Source organism: Notothenia coriiceps, unplaced genomic scaffold, assembly GCF_000735185.1.
Source record: "Notothenia coriiceps isolate Sejong01 unplaced genomic scaffold, NC01 NC01_scaffold00034212, whole genome shotgun sequence".
Lineage (NCBI taxonomy): Eukaryota > Metazoa > Chordata > Actinopteri > Perciformes > Nototheniidae > Notothenia > Notothenia coriiceps.
Window position 1 is genome coordinate 25,532 of NW_011366913.1, and position 23,973 is coordinate 49,504.

Sequence of the window (23,973 nt, forward strand, 5' to 3'; positions counted from 1 at the left end):
ATTTGACTCAAGTACAAGATCTGAGTACTTCTACTTTCACTAAAGTACATGATCTGAGTATTTCTAATTTTACTCAAGTACAAGATCTGAGTACTTCTACTTTTACTCAAGTACTAGATCTGAGTATTTCTAATTTTACTCAAGTACAAGATCTGAGTACTTCTACTTTTACTCAAGTACAAGATCTGAGTACTTCTTCCTCCTCTGAGCGTAGGAGTTTTCTCTTCACACTCTTGGTGATATTTCTTGACTCTTGACAGGAGATATTATCTCCTGGAGGAACTTGTTAGCTTCAGAGCGTCCGGGAGGAAGCATATTATCATCGACCTTGAGCCAAAACACTGGAAATAAACATTATATATTCCCGGCTTCCATGGCAACAGCATTTCTCCGAGTATGAGAGTCCTCCTCAGACAGGAGAACAGCTGCTTGTCGTCTGAGGTGGATTTTTTTTGTGATGGTTTATAAAAAGAGGCAATTGGATTAATCCCAGCTTGCACACCCAGCTGGCTCTCAGATGGACTCATGGTTTTCCTGGTTTTCCTTTCTCCCCGTATAGGGCTTACGATATTGTTCCTATTACAATGTTTACAATGCCATGACTGTATCTGAAAACTATGAATCGATGCAAGTCTTTTCCACGAGTCCTGCAGTGGCACAGAGGTTACAGCAGCTGCTAGGAATCACTTCACACGTTTTCTGACAACTATTGGGGGGAAATTAAGTGCATTTCACTTTAAATCCTTGATATTTTCATTACTAAGTAGGAAAAATACACAAAGGCCAATCCAACAATAAAACCTCTCTCAGTAACACTCAGCACTAGGCGTTAACACCAGGGCAAATGAGTCACCCATTTATTTTAACAATTCTTTTCAAAGGGGAATTGTTTGAACTTGCCCTACTTACACTAAATCAGATCCTGGGAGCTCTCCAGTTTTCTACTGTGCACAAACTGGAGCTCTCTGACTAACTCAGAGACTCGGTCGAAGGCATTTCAGACGTTGGCAGCAGTCAAATACTAAAAGAAGACCACTACGTTATATCCTTTCCTCTCAGTTTTCTTTCTACTTGATGGTGCATTTCTTGATTTCAAGGAACAATGTGATAGAGAATTTACAAGGACATACGAATGTACGGTAGTTATACTTTACCAGTTCAGTACGATTTAAGTCAGTGGAGCATCTGGGAGTTCAGAGTCTTGGTCAAGGACATTTAAGATGATCCATTACGTCCTATCTTTTCCTATCAGTTTTCTTAGTGGTAAATGTCATGGTTTCCAGGAAAATTGTGACCAAGAATTTGCAGAGAAGTTTGACTGTACTTACACTATTTTATTTATAAAGCAGAAATTTAGTACAGTACGATTTAAGTAACGCTTCTTGTCCAAAACACAATCCCATCTCCGAAGAAGCGTTGTTGGTCACTTACAATGTGAGAATTGTAAAGAAAGTTTCTCTGATCGTACGTTTTTGATTCTTTCATTAAAGCAAGCTTATCACGTCAAGATCAAGAAATAAACACAAGAAAACTAAACTTTTCAAAACCGGTTTTCGTCATTTTCTGACCTTGTTTCTGTTCTTTCTATCCAAAGGTTCACCTCGGGACCTGAGGATTGTTTATTTCTACTCTTTTAATGTGTTACTGTGCAATGCCTCGTTTTATTTTATGCTGCTGCAACAAAAAAATGAATAAAGTACATCTTATCTTATCTTATTTCTCTAAAGAAAGCAAGCTCAACATGTCAATATCAAGAAATAAACACAAGAAAACCAGACTTTCCAAAATCGATTCTCTTCTCCGCTTCATTTTCTGACCTTGCTTCCTCTCCTTCCAGCCAAAGGTTCACCTCGGGACCTGAGGGTGTTCGAGGAGACCGCTTCCTCCATGAAGGTTTCCTGGGAGCCGGCTCCTGGAAGTGTTCAGCAGTACCGTGTTTCCTACCAACCCTCCGCCGGCGGTCCCAGGAAGGAGGTGTCGGTGAAGGGAGACAACAGGGCGGCGCTCCTGAAGAACCTGCAGCCGGGGACCCAGTACGAGATCTCCGTCAGCGCCAGATACCCGTCAGGCATGGGCGACGCTCTGGAGGGACGAGGAACCACGCTAGAAGGTAAGACAGTCCTTTCATGTTTTAAAGGTCCCCTATCATACTGTGTTTCATCAATATATCACAGGTCTCAGATATACCCAGAGCCTGTCTCTGATTGGCTGAAACACCAAACAGATCATTGCAGCATTACCCATAATCCCCTCTGTTTCAGCCCTGTTTCCAAAGTGCTGATTCTCTGTCTGTTACTTTAGATGAAAATAAGGAGCCCCTCCCCACGCCCCTCTGAGAGACATTTGGTTACAAAGAACTCAATGGTGCTCTAGGACAGTGGTTCTCAAATGGTGGGTCGCGACCAAAAAGTGGGTCGCGGACCCGTTTTGAGTGGATGTGTGAGTGCAGAAAAAATAACTTTTATTTTGAAGGCCCGATGTTCTAACGCTGTGCATGCAGTCGGCGTTGGACTGGAAGTACCGGAGACCATAAACGGTTTTGAAAACTTCTGTCACGTAGTGATCATCTTCTCAATAAAACATCTCTGCTGATGTTTTTTCGAGTCTTCTGGCCAATCAGAATCAAGAGTGTTGCCGGAAGTCCCCACGGAGAATAACTTTGCAGTAGAACTCTTCTTTATACATCCATGGGTACAACTTCAGATAAAAATGAACACATAATGAAATATGACCCCCGGTCTGATGATTGACAGGTCACAGAACAATGGGGGCTATCTACCCTTACCAGCAATTTAAAGTAATTCACACAGACTCTCCTCTTTGCTCTCTCTCTGTGAGGAGCAGCAAGCTGTCAGAACAAAGTGAAAAACAAACAATGGCATCAAATATTATTAATATTTCGGGTAGTNNCCCCCTGCTGGGGTTGGGTTTTCAGCATGTGTGCCTTTTTATATAGTTCAGCTTTGATTCCATCATCTCATTAAACCTTTTTTAAAAGCATTCTTCAGTTCTGTGAAGGGATTTGTGCACTGTACTTCACTTTCATTAATATCATATGCTGAAAAGCGTATAAATATTACAGCACGACTTTTTGTTGAATAGATTTGAGTGGTTCAAAATTTCGGGTCAAGATTTATTGACTTAGGAAAAAGTGGGGTACCCCGAGACATTTCAGTTGACAACCACTGCTCTAGGAGGAGATTCAGGTGATAAGGGGGGGGTTACCTTGGTGCTGATTGGCTAATGGTTACACAAGACAATGATGTCACTTTATATGACATCATAAAGTGGCCAAAATCTGATCAGCTCATTTTCAGACAGGTTTTTATGGAAATGGATCAAAAAGAGAGAGAATCTTTGTTCCTGAAACTTTCAGAGTCTCTTTCCACAGAGGGGCCCTTTGTTCAGATGTCATCTCTTTCTAGCAGAAAGGCGCTGACAGAGCCTGAGACGTTGAAAAACAAACTTCTCCTCCAATTTCTACAGTGATGCGTTTCATAAAAACCAAGCAGTTAGACACCAAGCCAGTGTTAGTGTTCAGCTAAGAGTCCCATAGCCTCCCTTTATAGCTTGGTCTCCACTAACTCCTGATAAACACTTTTTGCTCTTTAGCTGCTAAACTTACTTTCTTTACCAGCCGGTCTCTAACTGTGTATGATTGCTGTTTGGTAATGAGACTAAACCAGACCTTAAATGTGCAGCAAAACAAAATGCTCGGTATCACTCGCTAATCCTCCCGTCAGCAACATATTCATTTTATACAGAAACTGCTTTTCTCTCTAGCTGCTAAATACTTCACTTCCTTCTCCAGCTTGTCTCTTAAAACCTTGCTGATGAGCAGGAAGTATCTTTGGGGTCTATTAGAGTGTGTTGGCTGCTGGAAACACTGTGACTGTGACTGAAGCAAAACTAGGAGCTAAAAGAGGCTTAAAAAACTCCCATATTGGTTCCTAATCTTAAGCAACAATTTCCCTTCATGTGGAGTCATTTAATTCATTATTGTTCATAAAAACATATTTTATTTCAGGCTTAAAAGAACACATTTTGTATTTCTTTCTTAATCAAGATGCATCTCTGCAGAAAGTGTGAGTTTATGACCTCAAAAGCACAGCAACACTTTCCAAAACCTATTAAAATGATGAGTAATGCACGTTCTACCAGATACAGTGAATAAACACAGAGATATCTTTCTGTTACATCTAACATCTGTCAACGCAGCGAACGCAGACACGTAGAATAAAGTCTGGTCATTCTGAAGCTAGTTATTATTTCTGGCACGCAGCTGTGACCCGCTGATCCCAGAGATTAAGGGATTTTCTTTATGCTTTTGTGTTATGGCTGCAACAACCACAGCTAATGTCTGAGGTTTGCTCTAATTGCTCTGAATAAGTCCTGGAAGATCTACAAAAACCGGCTTGTAAAAACAAACGGGGCAAACATTCGATGCAGGTTAATGTTTGAACATGGCTTTCTTTTTGATGTAACTCAATCCCCAGAGAGGCTTATTGTTACAGGAGAGGACTAATAAACACAGGAGAAGAAGGAAAACAGAGGAAGGAGATGAAACATGTCGTTTTTAAAAAGGCGTGATGTGAAATATAATCAATTTCTTTACAATCTGGGCCCTATTTTCTTAGCTTTTGTCTGTCCTTCCTGCACACAGATCTACACCAATTGGGTTGAGATCATTCAGCTTTAGTCTTTGCTAACATATGACATAATCCCTGTCACACTAAGCTACTTAATAAAGCTGTAGCATCTCTGGATAATGTCTGGAGGAACAGCACACTTTCTGCACATTGAGTCATGAAAACCTGAGTTTCTAGGCCTTTCTCTTCGGCATTGGAGGTTGGTTTTCTTCAGGTTTCATACTAGTCGTGATAAAAACCAATGCTGTGTTTCAAATGGTGTACTTCTTGTACTTACATGTGCTGTTTTGAGTTCATTAGTGTGGCAAAATGTTCTTTTGGTACCACATGGAGCTCTTAGATTGTAGAAAACGCTGAATAGTTTTCCTACTAGCCACCTCGGCTACTTAATGTTAGCAATAGTGGTTTCTCACAGCACCATAAATAACATGTATACATGCATTTTTTACACGATCTAATTCATAAACTAGTGGCAAAAAGAAGCTACCGTTAATTTATTTATTTATATATAATGATCTGCACTTGCTATTTGATTAATTAAACACACAGTCATGATTTGGTGCAACGGTCCGATTGGTCTCCGAACCCCAAAGGACTAAAGTATGGACCAAGAAAGGCGAGAGCTGCTGGTTCAGGATCGGTTAAAAGTGACAATTAAAAACATGAAGGGTTGATTCAAATCCCATCAGGTTAGACCTAACCCTCTTATGATGAGTGTAGGTCTGAGGTGTCCAAACTACGGCCCGGGGACCAAATGCGTCCCATTTTGAATCGGCCCTCAGCTAGTTAAAAAAGTATAATGAAATACGTCCCAAAAATGAAACTTGTGCTTGTACTTCTGAAATATATATATACAAATATATTACACAGTATTCATGTGTTAATAATCCCACTTTTAAACTAAATTAAATCAATTGGAAACATTTTCAAACCGCTCTTAGTTGATTAATAAAAGCCCAGTAACTTAATGACATAACAAGCTTCAAATGCACCCTCCATATTTCCCCTTATTATAATCAATCTGAAGCTCCTGTATCACTCGTATATGTTTTTGTACGTGGCCCTCGGTGACGGTTGCTCACTGGTGCCTCTCACACAGCGGAGAGCTTTTTAAGGCACAGTCAGTGAGAGTAAAAGTAAAAGTGGACACATTAGCAGGTAGAGATGAGAACCAGCAAGACCCGACAGGAATGCAGCTCAGAGTGGGGAGGACTGACTCATTCCTATTTCTGTCTTCCTGTGTTTATGTCTCCGTCTCCATGTGTCTGTTTCTCACCTGATGTCTTTCTCATCTACCCTCGTATTTTTTACTAATTCCTCTCTTTCCCCGTCTCTTAATTTCTTGTCTCTCTTTCTTAGATTTTCCTTCCAGCTTGTAAAGGCTTGCCTGGAATTGAATGGTGTTGTCCACGTGCATTCAATACAACCTCCTCTGTGTCCTTTTCCCCAATTGCTTCAGGTTTTCCCCTACTGGCACAGGACAGGGCATTTTGGTTCCACCGTGTTGCGTTCAAGGTCCAGTTCATACCTTTGTTTCCCTCACATGCCGGGCTGAACCAGTGGAAAACTGCCCTGATACTGTGAGCGCACACTTTCTTATTGTAGAACCCTTTACTGTACAGTAGGAGCACATATGAAGGTGTGTCTGGGCACAAGGGGATTTCTGTTGACGACCAAATTAGAGTTAAAATGGAAAACTCTCCCACGTGCCAAAAAAAGCAGCATGTTGCAATGCTTTCTGGGAGATAAATCAAAGGGAATTCAGGGCAAACATTACCGTATAAATGCTCCCGGGAGACTCGGTCAAACAAATGGCACAGCAGATCCACGGATAAAGTCTGATGACGTTTGTATAAATGAGAACTGTTCCGCTCGTTAGTGTAAACCTGTCTGCAGCTGATGGACTGTAAAGACTCTGCATCTGCTTTTTGTCACCAAGTCCATACTCATTTGGAAAGACCCCACAAACTTTGATATTAAGCAGGACTTCTAGATTTTGGACCCCTATGACGTGACGATACTTAATGGAAACTTTGCATATGTAACTCCATCTTTTAAAGCCCAAATGCAAACAAGTGTCAGCTACTAAATATAATTGATTGCATTTTTTTGTTGGAATTTCCTCTGGCTGCAAGGGACACAGGTTTCGTGTTTCTTTCGGACTTCCTGTTTCTGTTTATCGTAGTCACTCACGTTGCAATGCATCAGGAATGACTGAGATGAGGCGTTCATGACTATTTTTTACTACAAAACCCCAAATAAGGAAGCAGCTGGCTTGAGGGAGATCGCTAGGGAGTTAAAAACTACTGACAACTTATTAGCAGGCTACTTCTTGCTGTTGGCTATGTTTGCATATCATGTCCAGTGTACATTGAACCATAAAACATTTGTTTTCTGATTTAAAAACATGGGCAGATTGCAAGTCTCACCCATCAGACTCAGTAGTAATGTCTCCTTAGTCTTCGAGCACAAAGCAGGGTTGTAAAAGTAACAGTAAAATGCATTAATGGATTCAGTGTGGAGAGAACATTTTACTTAAAGTTATGCGATAGTCGGATATGTATTTGTAGGCTTTCTAGATGCAACAATCCTTCTTAGCTTCTTGACATTTCCATATATTGATTTGCTTTGTTAAATGTAAAAAAACACCATTTTGTTTCCTCCACTTTTTTATTGTTAACCCAGTTCAGAAACACGTTTTCCGACTTTAAAGATTTTGGAGAGCGTCTTCAGATGTCCATACATGGATTTGCTTTGTCTGCAAAAACCAGGCAGTTTTGTCCAAAACAAGACGTTTAGCTTTTTGAACATCTCTCTCTGAAGCTGTTCAGATAGATGGATGCAGAACAGTGGAAATATCATCATTACATTTCATACGGTTTTGTTCAGATTTGTCTCTTCACTGATTCTGGAAAAATAGGTCTGAGTGCATTTGAGGTCCGCAGACTGCAAGATATTCCACTCTGCATCTGAAGACTGTCTGTGGCTGTTATTCTCCTCCAGACTTGGCTCTCAGCTTTGAGAGACAGTGCTCCTTGAAGCAGCTAAAAATTGGCAGTGGCTTCGAGCTAATGGCGGCTGCAGCAGCGTCTTTGTGGTGAAGACTGAGTGACGTCCGCTCTGAAAACACACACGGAAATACACTAATACTTGCACATTAATGAAGTCAAACACATCCAAAGCAACATAAAGTTTGATGTGTTTTCTCAGTCAGACAGTAATGCAACCAGTCAAATTAAAAGTCTTTACAGTATGTCTTTATCAGGATCTCCATTAGCACTAGAATGAGCATTGGTTATTTCTCCACTTTATATGAGAGATATTTTTTTCCCCGTGATCAAAAACAGCTACTGGTGTTTAACTTCTCAAAAGTATCACGTATACATGCAATATTTTGTAATGCCGGTCAATTTTGGATGCTATACGTGATGTTGTAATCAAGCAAGTCAAAGTTTGGGATAGGAGGAAATTGTCTCGTTACTTGGTTCCCACGTTACATTGTTTCCACGTTACTTAGTTCCCATGTGACTTAGTTCCCAAGTTACATTGTTTCCACGTGACTTTGTTCCCGCGTGACTTTGTTCCCACGTGACTTTGTTCCCACGTGACTTAGTTCCCAAGTTACATTGTTTCCACGTTACTTTGTTCCCACGTTACATTGTTCCCACGTTACTTTGTTCCCATGTGACTTAGTTCCCAAGTTACATTGTTTCCACGTTACTTTGTTCCCACGTTACTTTGTTCCCATGTGACTTAGTTCCCAAGTTACATTGTTTCCACGTTACTTTGTTCCCACGTTACATTGTTTCCACGTGACTTTGTTCCCACGTTACATTGTTTCCACGTGACTTTGTTCCCACGTAACTTTGTTCCCACGTGACTTTGTTCCCACGTAACATTGTTTCCACGTGACTTTGTTCCCACGTTACATTGTTTCCACGTTACATTGTTCCCACGTGACTTTGTTCCAACGTTACTTAGTTCCCAAGTTACATTGTTTCCACGTTACATTGTTCCCACGTTACTTTGTTCCCACGTTACATTGTTCCCACGTTACATTGTTCCCACGTTACTTAGTTCCCACGTGACTTTGTTTCCACGTTACTTTGTTCCCACGTTACATTGTTTCCACGTGACTTTGTTCCCACGTGACTTAGTTCCCAAGTTACTTTGTTCCCACGTGACTTAGTTCCCAAGTTACTTTGTTCCCACGTGACTTTGTTCCCACGTGACTTTGTTCCCACGTGACTTTTCATCCGGCGTTCAGCGTTATATTCATTCTGCTTTCATTTATTACGACATTTAAACATATTTGGAGAGCCCTCTGCTTTCCTATCCTCTCTCTTTTTAAGGATCTGTATCAGTTGGCACAAGTTGATGCTCACTTTCTTGATTATATAGCGGGAAGTGATATTCTTTGCTAATCATCACGTTGTGTAAACTTTATTTCCCACTGTACATGCTGTCACCTTCTATAACTCCAGAACATATTATAATCTGACATGCCTCCCCCTCTTCCTCCTCCTTTTCCATCTTTCACAAATATTTCCTGTGTCTGTATAGGAAAGTGACCAAATGTCTGCCTGCAGAAACACGAGCCCCTGTGGTGGGAAAATATATTTATTTAAATACATCTTCAAGGGTTTTGGCTTCTGTGAGCTGCAGCCATCAGAGAGTTGAGGTCATGATGTTTGTAATGTAACTCTCAGTACGAAGCAGTTTCTGAGTGAGCACATTTTTGTATAGCGATGCGATTCAGTTACTCAACTCAACAAGGGTTGATTTAGGGTCTGTTTTGGGTTAGTTGGACTCAGGGTGAAATGAATGGACATCATAAGATATTACTTTGGCAGAAAGAACAGTTAACTTGCGCAAAAGGATCTTTATCTCGGAGAAATGCACAAACAAAAAGAGAATATACTAGTGTCTTAAAACTGGATATTTAAAGAAAATCACATAGGAATTATTTTTTTTATTTGTTGACTTATTGACGTTTGTCCATACATATTTTTACATACAGTGTAAAACAAATAAGACAAAAAAAATCCCTTTATAATATACCTTTTTTTTCATGACGACCACGATACAATATCTGTAAATAAAACGTATATAGAAGAGAGAACAGAAGATAGATAACTAGCATAAATCTTAGTATAATTCTTACCCAAAGTGTCCCGTTTTAACATCCATCATCGGCTGCTATTTCAAGTAAAGCCTCGATGCCAAAACCACAGAAATGACCAAAGTAATAAACTGAAAACATTGGGATATTAAAACACATATTCCATAACCCACAAGAAAGCAAGTTATGAAGTTATGTCTCTAGAGGCTAGAAGGTAAAACATCTAGGAAGCTCTGAACCGATGAAGATGTCCAATAAATAAAACCCAATAAAGACATTTCTTCCTCTCGTGGGCGTCGCAGACACTTTGAGTTCCCGACATGCTTTATGTCTCTCGTCTCCCTCGGCTCCTGTCTCCGCACGCTCTGAACTCACTAATGAAGCCGAAATGTCCTCAGAAATATTTCAAATATTGCATTTGTTCTCCAGGCGTCTCTGCCCTTTATAGCTGTGGAGACTTCTTCAATTCTTCTCTCCACTCCCTGGCCTTTTTAATAGTTTCCACTTTACAAAATTGAAAAATTGTTCCTTTGTTTTAAGGAGAATAAAATTAAGATAATGGAAGGAATTCAAGAAAAAACAACCACACTGCCTTTATGGTATACTGAAGACAAATGGCTTACTGTTGAGATTTAAAACATCTGTTTTTGGGAGGAAATGTACGGAATTTTAAGCCACCATTGTTCACAAAGTCAGGGAACGAATCCTTAAGAAATATTTACTTTTGGGTCCATTCATTGGAAAACTCATGGTGTGTGTCTAACTGAGGCCAATCTCCTTGATCGTCTTTTTTCCGATTCAAGTTGATTTGGAATATTTGTTTAAATTTCCCCAGAATCAAATCATCCCTTTGTGGTCAGGATAAGGACTCTTCTTTGAACTTTCCTTAAGGACATTCTCTCTAAATGTCAGTATTGCGAAATAAATTGAAACTGTTTCGTGTCTGGGAGGACATTTAGGGAATTTGATTTATGAGTTTATCTTTAAAAAACTTGAGATTATTGCTCCGAAAAATCGAAATACCTTGAAACAATAAATTAAGATAAAATGTACTTTATTAATCCCAATTTGGGAATGTTTTGTTGTTGCAGCAGAATAAACAAAACAAGGCATTGCACATAATAACTAATTAAAAGAGTAAAAATAAATGATTCTAAAATATAAACATTTAAATTAGCAATTAGAAAGTAAGACAAATATACAGGTGACCGTGAAGATGTATAAACAATCTTAATTGACCAAATATTAAATAATCATATCAAGAACAATCTACGTTCATAAGACACAAAACTGCCATAACTGCCCGTCCTACGTTACTCCTGTCCTACGTTACTCCTGTCCTACGTTACTCTTGCCCTACGTTACTCCTGTCCTACGTTACTCCTGTCCTACGTTACTCCTGTCCTACGTTACTCCTGTCCTACGTTACTCCTGTCCTACGTTACTCTTGCCCTACGTTACTCTTGTCCTACGTTACTCTTGCCCTACGTTACTCCTGTCCTACGTTACTCCTGTCCTACGTTACTTAAATTCTCCGTTGCTTTCATTCTGTGTTGCTCTTGTTCCAGGTGACTTTCGTTCAACATTATTTTATATCTCTTATGATTTCCTCTTGCGTTACACGTTAATTATGTCCTGCAATACTTTTGTCTCGGAATGCCTTATCAAGGTTACTTGTCCTGCGATAAAATAAAAATCTACGTTCAAAAGACACAAAACTTCCAGAACTAATGAATGAAAATAACAAAAACTAAAAGCACAATTCCCTTGTTGTTTTTCAGAGGTGGCCCCTCCTAAGAACCTGGTCACCAGCGACGTGACTGAATCCAGCTTCAAGGCGTCGTGGACAGCGGCTCCCGGGAACGTGAAGATGTACCAAATCCGGTGGAAGTCTCTTTTTTCGGCAGAAGCCGGAGATAAAACGGTGCCGGGAGACGAAACCGAAACCGTTCTGGAGGGTCTGAGTCCGGAGACGATTTACCAAGTTTCTGTGATCGCCAAATACGAGCAGAGAGACAGCGAACCTCTCATTGGACAGGAAACCACTGACGGTAAGAACACAGAAAATGCTGACTCATCCCCAGGTTTTAAGACTCATTCCTGCACCACTATATTCTTAATGAAGGTAGCGTGTAATGGCGTGGACGGCCAGAATCTAGGACAGTATTTGTTGCTGATAATGTCAAAATAAAACGCTGGCTCATTTTGATATTGCTGACTCATTTGGAGGTTTTAATGTATTCACAAACACAGTGCAAACAAGCCCACAAGTTGAACTGCAATTTACACCATTTCTTGGGGGGTTTTTCGTGGTTGTGGGTGCACAAAAAGGACCATTTATTTGGGGAATTTCCCGAAAATACACTATTGGTTAAGTTGCCTAGCTAATCATAAGTAAGGCTATGTGGCACTTTTAAAAACTTGGTAATAACATGCTTTACATTAAACGATAAAAGAAGAATAGGTGCATGCAACAGAACTTCAACAAATACTTAAATTAAGGACAGAGCAGCTCTACTGAACAGCTTGGAGGTTAAGGTGCATTTAAATCCCTTCTGCAGACCAGGTGAGGTGAATACAAGTTGGTGGTGAGTTCATGAGCTAGACTTTTCCCCCTGTGAGGGATGCTTAGGAACTACGTGCAACACAAATATGAGCCAGAATCGAATCAATACTTCCTTTGTTACAGTGGAAAATGGATTTCAGAGCTTGCATAATCACACATTAGGCATTCTTCTTCTCTCGCGTCTAATCAGGATATTCATTGTTGATGATGTTCAAACTGTAAATGGGAGTGTCACGCTGAAGTGTTGACAGTTCTGCTGTTTAACGCTCTCTGAAATATCCAAATTCACAAGTGAGGGGATATTGGTTCAATGTGTGTGTGGCGAGTGAATGACGTATTGTGAATACACGTTGCATTAGAGAAGAAACACGCCCTAGAAACTTCACCACATTACCTATTATGTTGTAAAACATGAGGAATCAGATTGCGTAAATCTTCACAAACAGGCCAGCCACAGCAAGACGAAATGTAGACAAATCAAACACTTACAAATAAATAAATCTAAAAAGATAAACCATAAAATAGAGGGTAGAAACATGTCATAAAAAAGGAAACAATATAATAATAATAATACGGTACAAATAAAGTAATTATAAATAACATAATTAATAAACACAACTTGCACAAAAGAACCCCCCCAATAAAATAAAGGGTAGAAATATCACATAAACAAAATATCTATAAAAAAACTCTATAAAAATACAGAAAATAATTTGGATAAAAACCCTGAAAATGTACCGATGGAACCACCCAAAGTACATTTTATTTCCTCCATGTGTAGAAACCTCATGAGTTCATAAAACACATTTTTAGCGTGTTTTGTCCCTCCAGCTATTTATTTTGTAATCCAACAACATGGATGTATAATAAGAACTGGATACAGCGTGGGAGGCGGGGTCTCGTTCTTTCCTATGAGAGCTGCTCATTGGCGCATGAAGGCAAAATGGCCCAACTTTTGAGAGGGAGAAACGTCACAGATTACCCAGCATGCCTAGCTGTCGGAGCAGAAGAACCCGTATGTGCGCTCACAGAGCATGCACCCCTTAAGCCCCGCCCCCCGAGCTCCCACTCTTGGCTCACTAGAAAGAATGGAAAGAGAAAATAAATCTAGATTCGGCTTTCAGTGCATTTTACAACTTTAAGGACCGAATGATTCTAATAAGGGCTATAAAATAGTTCATATTGGGTAGTTTATTTAGTTTCAAAAAAAGTATCCACTGATTTACAGACGTCTCTTTCCCAATGTTAGTCAATGGGAAAAAGCATTTCTGGGCCCAGTGACGTCACGGACTGATACAGAAGTTGTATTACCGCCATTTGGACACAACGAATATTGGGCAAAGAGTCCGGCACACTTCCTGGGGGCTTGCCAACAACACATTGAAAAGTTGGATGCCATGTTTCTTTCCGCCAATAAAATAAAATCATGCGGTCTGAAAAACATTCCTGGGGATTGTTAAAGTTACATATTTTTCCCTTGCAGAGTTTTCTTTTTGTAATAACTTGCAGAATAATTGGAATAAGTTGATTTCATATCTTTGTTTCTGAGGGAAAATGTGGTTAACATTTCTTCACCAATGGATAATTTCTGAGTGAACGCCTAATTTATAACCAATTAGTCTTGGCATGACGCTGTGGGATTACTCAACATTTATGCCTGCAGTTAAACACACATTACGGAGGGATATCCAATCCAATCCACTTTATTTGAATAGCACATAATAAAAACAGAGGGTTTACAAAAGTGCTTCACAACAAACATAACATTCTAATAAAATATAATATTACAATAATAGATAAAAGGCACACATAATAATTATTACACGGTACATAAAAGCTATGGACAGACAATAAAAGCATAAAAAACGATAAACAGTTCAGACTGACTCGAAAGCGAGGGAAAAGCGGTGGGTCGTTAGGCGGGACTTAAAAGTTGGGCGGGTGGGCGACAATTTGACATGAGGGGGCAGGTCGTTCCAGAGCCTGGGGGCTACCGCTGAGAAGGCTCGGTCTCCCCTGGTCTTTTTCTTGGTTTTAGGGACTACCAGCAGCAGCTGATCAGCCAACCTCAAAGCCCTCGAGGGGGTGTACTCCTGTAGGAGGTCAGAGATGTACTGAGGGACGGGCCAGCCCATTAAGCGAAAACAAACAATACAATCTTAAAATGAACTCTGAAATGGACTGGAAGCCAGTGGAGGGAAGCCAGCATTGGGGTGATGTGTTCATGCTTGCGTGTTCCTGTAAGCAGCCGAGCCGCAGCGTTTTGTACCAGCTGCAGGCGTGCCAGCAAGGTCTTGTTTAGGCCGGCATTAAGTGCATTACAGTAATCTAGACGCGTAGAAACAAAGGCATGAATTACACACTCAAAGTCTAAAAAGGATAAAACCTGTTTAATTTTGGACAGGAGCCTCAGGCGATAAAAACTGAACTGAACCACAGAGTTGATCTGTTTATCTAATTTAAAAGCACTGTAGATTTTGGCACCCAGATTTGTGACCATGGGTTTTGCATACGCAGGGAACCCAGGTCAACGGAAGGGACATCACCATTTGGTCCAAACACAATGACCTCCGTTTTGCTCTCATTTATGATTAAAAAGTTTAGCGCCATCCAGGCCTTTATGTCATTAAGACAGTCAACCAGGGGCATCAGAGAACTGGTGTTTTTCTTTAGGGATAGATATATTTGGGAGTCGTCCGCATAAAGGCCGCTACACACCAACCTGAGACCAAAGAACACGTACCGAAGGCGTCCCGACTTTTACGTCCGCTACGTCGCTTGCGCCCGCCTACGCCGCCCGCCTACGAACACACCGCAAAGACTTCAGTCGACGAGTGGCAATAAATGTCCTTACCAGTGGGCAGCGGTAGTGTAGACTCATCATTCAAAAGAGGCAACAGCCAATCGGAGTGATTTCTTTGGCCGACTTTCCGTGGGAGGTGTGAAAATGTGCCGTAAAGCAACGACGGTGCGGGACACCTGAGTAGGGCGCCGCGAACGCCTGACTGCCTCTGACGGCTTCTGACTCCCAAAATCGGGTGGGTGTGTCAGGGCCTTAAAGGTGGTAGGAGACACCATGTTTTTCTAAACATTAATCCAAGGGGGAGAAGGTATAAGGAAAATAAAATGGGCCCCAAAATAGAACCTTGGGGAACTCCACAGAATAGGGGGGCAGAAGAAGATGCAAATTCACCAAGCCTAACAGAGAAAGATCTCTGGGACAGATAGGACCTGAGCCACTCTAAGGCAGCGCCCCTGATACCCACACAGTGCTCTAGACCAGGGGTTCCCAAACTTTGCCATGCCAAGGACCCCATATAGCATTATCCTCTGGCGGGGACCCCCCTGTTGCAAACATTTTTTTAAATGATGTGTACAAGTGCCTCCCGATGGAGCATGCAGTGCGTTGCCACTACATTTGGGGCCTTCTGCCTGATCGAAGCTGTCACTCCGCTTTCTTTGCCTGTCATAGCCCCACTGCCTCATCTGAACACACACCCACACAACGAGACCAGTCAAGTCCGTTTGAGATGATGTACTCATCTAAAACTTGGAAAATGTCTCTTCATGTGGTCCTACCTTCCAGTGCTTTGCAAAATAATATTTCCTCAACAAAGTTGTCTTCTGAAATAAATCTAATGCTGTATGCAAGCAATTCTGCGACATTTGCTACATCCGTGCTCTCATCCAGCTGCAGAGCGAAACATTCACTAGCTCTCACTTGCTCCAAAAGCTGAGCAGATTTTCACTATCAGTAGCGGCAGCTCGATTCTGATTGGCTTGAAGGGCGGTCATGTGATTCAAAAACAAAAATATTGAAAGATTGGCATCAAAGGACGCATAGATTGATAGATATACAGTTATTAGTAACATCTAAAAAAAAAAATGTAAACTTAAAAAGAAAGAAAAAAATCTCTTTTCCCTCAAACTTTGCGTGACCCCCCTGGTGCCCCCTGGCACTCAAATAATGTTTTATTAATTTTAAAAACATATCATGAATTTTTATCTATATGTGTATATGGGTTTAGAAGAAAAGAATACATAAAATAAATGGATAAATAAATGAATGAATGAATAAATAAATGATATCATACATCCTGTTACTGCACTACAAAAAAACCTAGAAAAAATATTATATTACATTTAAAAATACAAAAATGTTGGCATTATAATATAATGTTTATATATTTTTTCCTCTGTTCTCAGCCTCTGCTGCCGGTAAAAGCTTGGCGGTGTCGGAGGAGACCGAGCGATCCATGAGAGTCTCGTGGACGCCGGCGCCGGGAAAAGTGGCGCATTATCGGCTGAAGTACTCTCCGATTGGCGGGGGGAAAGAAATGTTCCTGAAGGTCCCCGGGACCAGCAGCTCCACCGTCATGAAGCGCCTGCAGCCCACCACCACCTACACCATCACCGTGAACCCCATCTACAAGCGAGGGGAAGGAAAAGCAAGGCAAGGAGTAGGAACGACACGTACGTTTTGGTCCATAATTCAACCCTCTGACAGAACAGCACACCGCAGAAACACGAAACATCCCAAACAAGACGTTTAAACCTGAGCTCACTCTTAAAAAATGTTTGTGTAACACTTTAGATTAAGGTACACATGTTCACCATCAAGTGGTTGTTAATTAACATGCATATCAGAATCAGAAGAATCAGAAACAGATTTATTACCAGGTAGGTTTACACGTACGAGGAATTTGACTTGGTGTCGTGGTGCATACAAACAAGAATTAAAAACACAGGTAGAGAAAGAATAGTTAAAAATATGTAGTAAAATATAACATTTTTTTAGTCAAACAGAAACAGTACAAATGAACAAGACTTCACTTTAAAATAGGGAACATCATTTTGAGTTATTTTGACACAATTAACACTTATAGTAACCATATTTGTTAGGTGTTATTATGGGAGATATTGAGCAAAGCATATTAAGACCCAAACTCACGTACAACAACGTCCTTACTTACAATAAATAAGCACTAATTAGAGGGTTATTAAGGAAAAACTCTTGACTAATGGCCTAATGCTTAAGGCCTAATAAGGCATTTAATAATGACTAACAAAGAGACAATATACTGCTAATATGCATGTTACTAGTTGATGGTGAATATGTGTACCTTGATATAAAGTGTTACCAAAACTTGCAGATGACGTAGAGGTAGAAATGTTGGTCTGATTTCAAGGCTTTAGGAAACAGAGGAAGGTTCCAGGCCTGGTTTGGAGATGGTGCCTGATTGCAAACTCGTTTTTCGGGTTTCCACAGCAGTCATGCCACCTCTCACTCCCCACATATCGGTCAAACTCCAGCCCCAATTATCTAGAGTACATGGCGGGTGCTACTGGGTAGAAAGTTGTTGCAGAACCAGTAGCTCCGATATCGAAAAGTGGCTCGAACACACGTTAAATAGCCTAAACGTCACGGAGCATTAACCAGTTACAAGTACATGGTATATCATTAAATGTACCATAAATCTTGGGCTAGCATCGGTCCTACTTATAGAAAGTTGGACTAACTAATGGATGTGTTGTTATTGCTTCTGTGTGTAGTAACTTTATTTGACCTGGGTTAGGGTTAGGGTCACTATCAACGTTATGACAGTCAGGATTTAGACGTTTCCATGTTAACTTTTGGGCTTATATTGGTTCTACTTACAGAACGTATAAGACTAACTAATGGATGTGTTGTTTTCAGTTGCTAGGGTTAGGGTTAGGGTCACTTCTCAACTTTATCTGACTGCGTTTAACGTTGGAAAATGTGTTTGATTCACACAAAATCAAACTTTTAGAATCAGTATTTAGACTTTCATCTCTACTGACCTTGAGGGAGTTTTTCCTATGAAATGTCAGTATTAAGAAACACATTTTTAGGTAGGAAAATTTAAAATGTCGCTTTAACTTTTGGGCTAATATTGGTTCTCCTTGAAGAAAGTTAGACAAACTACTGGATGCATTGTTTTTGCTTCTGTGAGTAGTCATTTCAGTTGCAAGGGTTAGGGTTAGGGTCTCAACGTTATGACTTTATCTGAGTGGGTTTAACGTTGGAAAATGTGTTTGATTCCCACAAAATCAGACCTTTGTAGTCAGGATTTAATCTAAACTAACTTTTAAGGACCTTTTCCTATGAAATGTCAATCATTGTACAGGTCAGAAAACCAATGGATGTGTTTATTTGGTCTCACTAGGGTTAGGGTTAGGGTCACGTCGCAATTTTTAGACTTTATTTGTCTTTGACATACTCAGGAAAATGTATTTAAATTCCCCCAAAATCCAACCTTTCTGGTCAGGCTACGGACTCTGACCTCAACTGGCTTCCTTGCTATCTCCAAGTAAATGTCATTATTGCAAAACTAACGGAGAAACCTTGGCTTGTTGGACAATTTTCTCACTTTTTTTCTCGAGAAACGATAACACAACTCATGCTTTGTTGGACACGAACATGATTAGGTCGTCCAAGTTGCATTTTTATTCCCTTTTGTTCCAGAATTTAAGACCGACTTCCAGTTTAAACGGCTTGTTAAGATGCATATTATTTAACCCTGCAAAGAAGCACCAGCACACTAAAACCACAGTTGATAAACCCACGCTCAATCACACGCTATTATTACTAACACACGGCATGACACTGGGCTTCTTTAACCAATCAGGTTCAAGGTATTGTATTATGGACTGATGAGCTTGAATGTGGACTGGCTGACCTTCCAAACCTTTGCCAATCAATGGAGTTTTATTCAATTTTTGTTCTGCACAAGTTTGTCCTGAAGTTCTTCCCGGGTTCTTTTTATTTCAGTGTCTCCCTACAAGGCTCCCAGGAACCTTCAGACCTCAGAACCCACTAAGACCAGTTTCAGGGTCACCTGGGACCCATCTCCCGGAGAAGTGAAGGGCTACAAGGTGACCTTTCACCCCGATGGGAATGATATCGACCTGGGGGAGCTCCTAGTCGGTCCCTACGATAACACCATCGTTCTAGAGGAACTTAGGTAAGCTTTTTTCAAACTACTAGATGTTTAAATATTCTGAAAAAGGTCATGCCTTGATGAGAGAAGGGTTCCATGTTCGAAAATCAGGGACTGTGTTGTAGTCTGGACGGCAGGAATCTGAGACTTTTAAACCAGTGACGCCACGATCAGGTGACCCTTAAGCCTTTAATACTTGTGGTTAATTCAATGTCTCTTACCTTGGTGTCTATACCAGCAGCTAGGGAGGGGTAGAAGATTTCTGTGCTTTTTATTCAGAAATAACTGTATGGCTATAGTCTTTGAGCTTCTGAGAAACTAAAAGACTCAAAGTCTGGCTGACTTAAATGGCAAACAAGTTGGCAGTTCATGCAATGCCAGCTTTTGGCTATCGAACATACTTAGAAAACCTGGACTCCGCTGGAGTGAAGCGCTTTACATTTTTTACATTTAGCTTCCTGGCAGCATCGCGACGATCCACTGTCTCTTCCTGTTTTATTCTCCCTTGTCTGGACTGAGAAGGGAGGTGTAACGCCAGTTTGACTCAGACAGAATTACTCTAAAGTAGAACAACATGTGAAATGTGTTTGTTTCATGAACAACATCTGGTGAAACAGGGTCATATTATCCTGGTGTGTTTTAATGTTTGCACTTTTAAGCAAAATATTATTATGAACAACTTCATGGTGAACTCTCTAAAAAGGTTCCTGTAGATTAGTTAAAGGTCTCCTATTATGCAAAATGCACTTTTTTATGTCTTTTAAACATAAATATATGTCAGGAAATAAACCCCTCTCTCTTCTCCTCCGTACCCACTTCTCTAAAAACGGGGAACAACGGAGCTGATCCAGATTTCCTGCGTCATGACAACATTACTAAAATGTGGGCGGGCTTTGCCCCCACGGGCCAATCAGAAACGTTGCTGTCAGAAACAATGAGACTTGTTCTGGAACTAATATGGTCTGTGTTTACATTAGCATGCTAACACTCAGAGCTAACCTGTACTGGAGAGAGTGTGTGTGAAGAAGCAGGAAATCAAAAGGAACTCACCTTGTGGTGAACCTGAGAGAAAGAGTTTGAGCTCCATCCTGTTTCAGAGAGAATCCTTGATGTGGTTTGGAACATGATATGGCGTTTAGTCACAGCAGCATTTAGCTGAGTTTCTGCCGGTAGAATTCTCCTGAATGAGCTCTCGTCTCTTTTTTTTTTAGGAGACCTTCAAGTTCTGCAGGTCCAATAAAAGAAGTTATTTAACTTGACAGCCATTTGAAATACTAGGAGCTTATTTTTTCACATTATAGACATTTCGATTTATGTTTTTTTTACTTTCTTTCTTCCCTCAGGGCGGGAACGAAGTACACTGTGGCCGTGTTTGGGATGTTTGACGGAGGCGAGAGTGTTCCACTGGCGGGGGAGGAGAACACCACCCTGATGGACGATCCCGACTCTCCTCCCGTCGACACCTCCGGTAAAAGCCGATGTTTCCACCACACCAAAACTCATTCTCACACAGAGCAGCCTGCAGACCAGACGCTCTCTGATCCAAATGTGTTAGAATAATCTCCCTGGTCCCCGGCTTGAGCTTCAATCTCAGGATCCATGTATCTGTGATCCTCTCCAGAATGGAAGTAGTCATCACATACAGAATAGATTATATATCAAAACTTTGACTTTTTCTCAAAATCTCAAAATTCTGACTTTTTCAAAAAAATTATCACTTTTTCTAAAAATCTCAAAAATATGACTTTTTCTCAAAAATCATGATTTTCTCAAAATCTCAAAAATATTACTTTCTCAAAAAATCATGACTTTTTCTAAAAATCTCAAAAATATTACTTTCTCAAAAACTCTCTAAATTATGACTTTTTCAAAAAAATCAAACAATTATGACTTTTTCTCAAAATTATGACTTTTTTTTTGACAGATTAAACTGTATTATCTCATAATTGTTTGATTTTTTTGAAAAAGTCATAATTTAGAGAGTTTTTGANCAAGAACAAGATCTGAGTACTTCTACTTTTACTCAAGTACACGATCTGAGTACTTCTACTTTTACTCAAGTACACGATCTGAGTACTTCTACTTTTACTCAAGTACACGATCTGAGTACTTCTACTTTTACTCAAGTACACGATCTGAGTACTTCTACTTTTACTCAAGAACAAGATCTGAGTACTTCTACTTTTACTCAAGTACAAGATCTGAGTACTTCTACTTTTACTCAAGTACAAGATCTGAGTACTTCTACTTTTACTCAAGTACAAGATCTGAGTACTTCTACTTTTACTCAAGTACAAGATCTGAGTACTTCTACTTTTACTCAAGTACACGATCTGAGTACTTCTACTTTTACTCAAGTACACGATCTGAGTACTTCTACTTTTACTCAAGTACAAGATCTGAGTACTTCTACTTTTACTCAAGTACACGATCTGAGTACTACTACTTTTACTCAAGTACACGATCTGAGTACTTCTACTTTTACTCAAGTACAAGATCTGAGTACTTCTACTTTTACTCAAGTACACGATCTGAGTATTTCTCCCACCTCTGATATTATGAGCATCATCAATTTGGTTGAATCTTCAGATGATCTCAGCCTTAAATGCAGGATTTCTTGTTCCTCTCTACGATTATGTCCGTTTGACTGTGATTACATTTAGCAGAAAGCTGTCTACGTTAGTGGACTTTACTGAAACATCTACACTGACCATAAACAAGCTGTGCTTCAAACACGTGTCTGTGTATTCAATGTAAAGCATTTTAAAGGGAAGTTAACCAGCTAACTGCATGTTGACTTTTAACCTTTTTGATGGTGGTTTACAGAAATCTAACAAAAATCCCGTGTAATATTATTATTATTATTATTATTATTATTATTATTATTATAACGTCAACTAATTCCAGGGCTTTTCTCACTTCACTGTCGCAGCTTTCACACTTTGTTCAAAGCATTAGCAAAGCAACAAAGCATGACGTGTAAAAGCTCAAGTTTGTGCAGCGTGTGAAGGACCGTGCCAGAACATATGGAGCTGTCAGAGGGTCTGGATCTGAGCCTGGGAATATACGAGGGTCTCTGAGAGGAACCTCGTGGAAAATGTTCCCCGGTTCTGCTCCCCATTACAGAGAAACGTTGCCCAGGGTCAGCACCTCCTCTGGGCCTCATGAGGAACATTTTCCTCACGGCATACACCCAGAATGCAGCTCTGCATCATTACATATACACAACTGAGGGGCTGGAAATCACATTTACTCAAGTATAATGGACTTTGAGAGTTTTGTTCTCATGCCACCTTCTACTTGTATTCCACCATGCTTTGCTTTAGTTATCCATTACTTTGTATATGGAGTTTTACATTCTTGATTTGAGATATCTCTACTTTATTTGAGTATTATATTTTTAAGCCACTTTCTACTTGTACTTCACGTATCAGAGCGTAATATTGCACCTTTTCACTCTTTACTTACATTTTGAGATACCTCTACTTGTTTTGAGCAATTCGTTTTCATGCCACCTTCTACTTGTATTCCACCATGTTTTGCATTAGTTATTTATTACTTTATATATTACGTTTTTCAATGTGTAAGTACTGTACTTAAGAACATTTAAGGGTACTTATTTATTTATCTCACAGTTGAAGTTACCATCATATCATAGACTGTATTCTATACGGTTGCAGGTTCATATTAGTATTCTGTTCCTCTACGGTGACGTTTCCATTTTGCCTTTGCAGACTATTTACATGCACACAAACGTATATAACCCTGCACAGGGACGGGAAAACCCCAACAAGCAGAATATGGGCTCTTTAAGATTCATGCAAATAAAAAAATATGAAGAATTTCACCATAAGAGACACTTTAAAGTTTAAAGTTTGCATAAAATGTGAATTTCTCGATGTGAATATTTGTTGGTTTTCCATTTGAAATATGATTGCATTTCTCACATCTAGTGATGTAATATTTACTCGGATAACAGTCACAGGGGACACTTTCATTCATCTGTATTGAATCTGAATGAACTTCAGTATTTCCCTGATTATACTACAGAACTTTAGAGGTAACAGAGTTTTTGTACAGTGTGGTTTTAGTACTTCTTACCTGAGTAAATGAAACCTTCTCCTCTGCATACTTGCAAGCAGAGCCGAAAGTATAGAGATAGGAAATATCTACTTTTGCATGAAAACATTAGCAGCTTTTTGGTAGAGATGTGTTTGTGGCTACGTTGTTTAAACATGTAAAACGAGAGTTGGCCAGGGAACGTGTCCAACTGTACGAATTTATAATCGTTAATGTCGACATGTCTGTGAAATGATGTGTGATTATGCTTCATATCAAACTCCAAACGAGATATGAGGTAGGTGAATAACTGCGGGCCAAGCAGCTCTGAATCATTTGTAATAATCACAATCATCTGCGTCAAACAGACAGTGACGCTAATCCCCCCCGACAGCGAATAACTCAGCGTTCTGGCTCTAATTTAAATCGAACCACTCCTGGTTTTTTAAAGGGATTTTCTTGGGAAAATAGTGAAGGTCCTCCTCCAACATGAGAGCAACATGCTAACAAAGGTATCAACTGTAGCTGTGAACATGACAGGATGTGTGATTACCTAGAAGAGCATCAGGACTGTTTGAGGCATATGATAGCTATGTGATTAACATGATGATTCAG

The 23,973-nt window shown here is 40.0% G+C and overlaps 1 protein-coding gene across 1 annotated transcript in view; it reads left to right on the top strand.

Annotated features, from left to right (window-relative positions):
- The window catches only part of LOC104962044 (collagen alpha-1(XII) chain-like), a gene marked incomplete at its 3' end in the record, with an annotated part of 43,251 nt that extends 22,484 nt beyond the window's left edge, over positions 1 to 20,767 (top strand). Inside the window, exons 11-15 of the mRNA XM_010790434.1 lie at positions 1,838 to 2,110; positions 11,553 to 11,822; positions 16,544 to 16,810; positions 19,131 to 19,323; positions 20,643 to 20,767. Coding sequence (XP_010788736.1) covers positions 1,838 to 2,110; positions 11,553 to 11,822; positions 16,544 to 16,810; positions 19,131 to 19,323; positions 20,643 to 20,767 — 1,128 coding nt within the window. The remainder of the gene's footprint in view (positions 1 to 1,837; positions 2,111 to 11,552; positions 11,823 to 16,543; positions 16,811 to 19,130; positions 19,324 to 20,642) is intronic.
- Between the last annotated feature and the right edge of the window lie 3,206 nt (positions 20,768 to 23,973).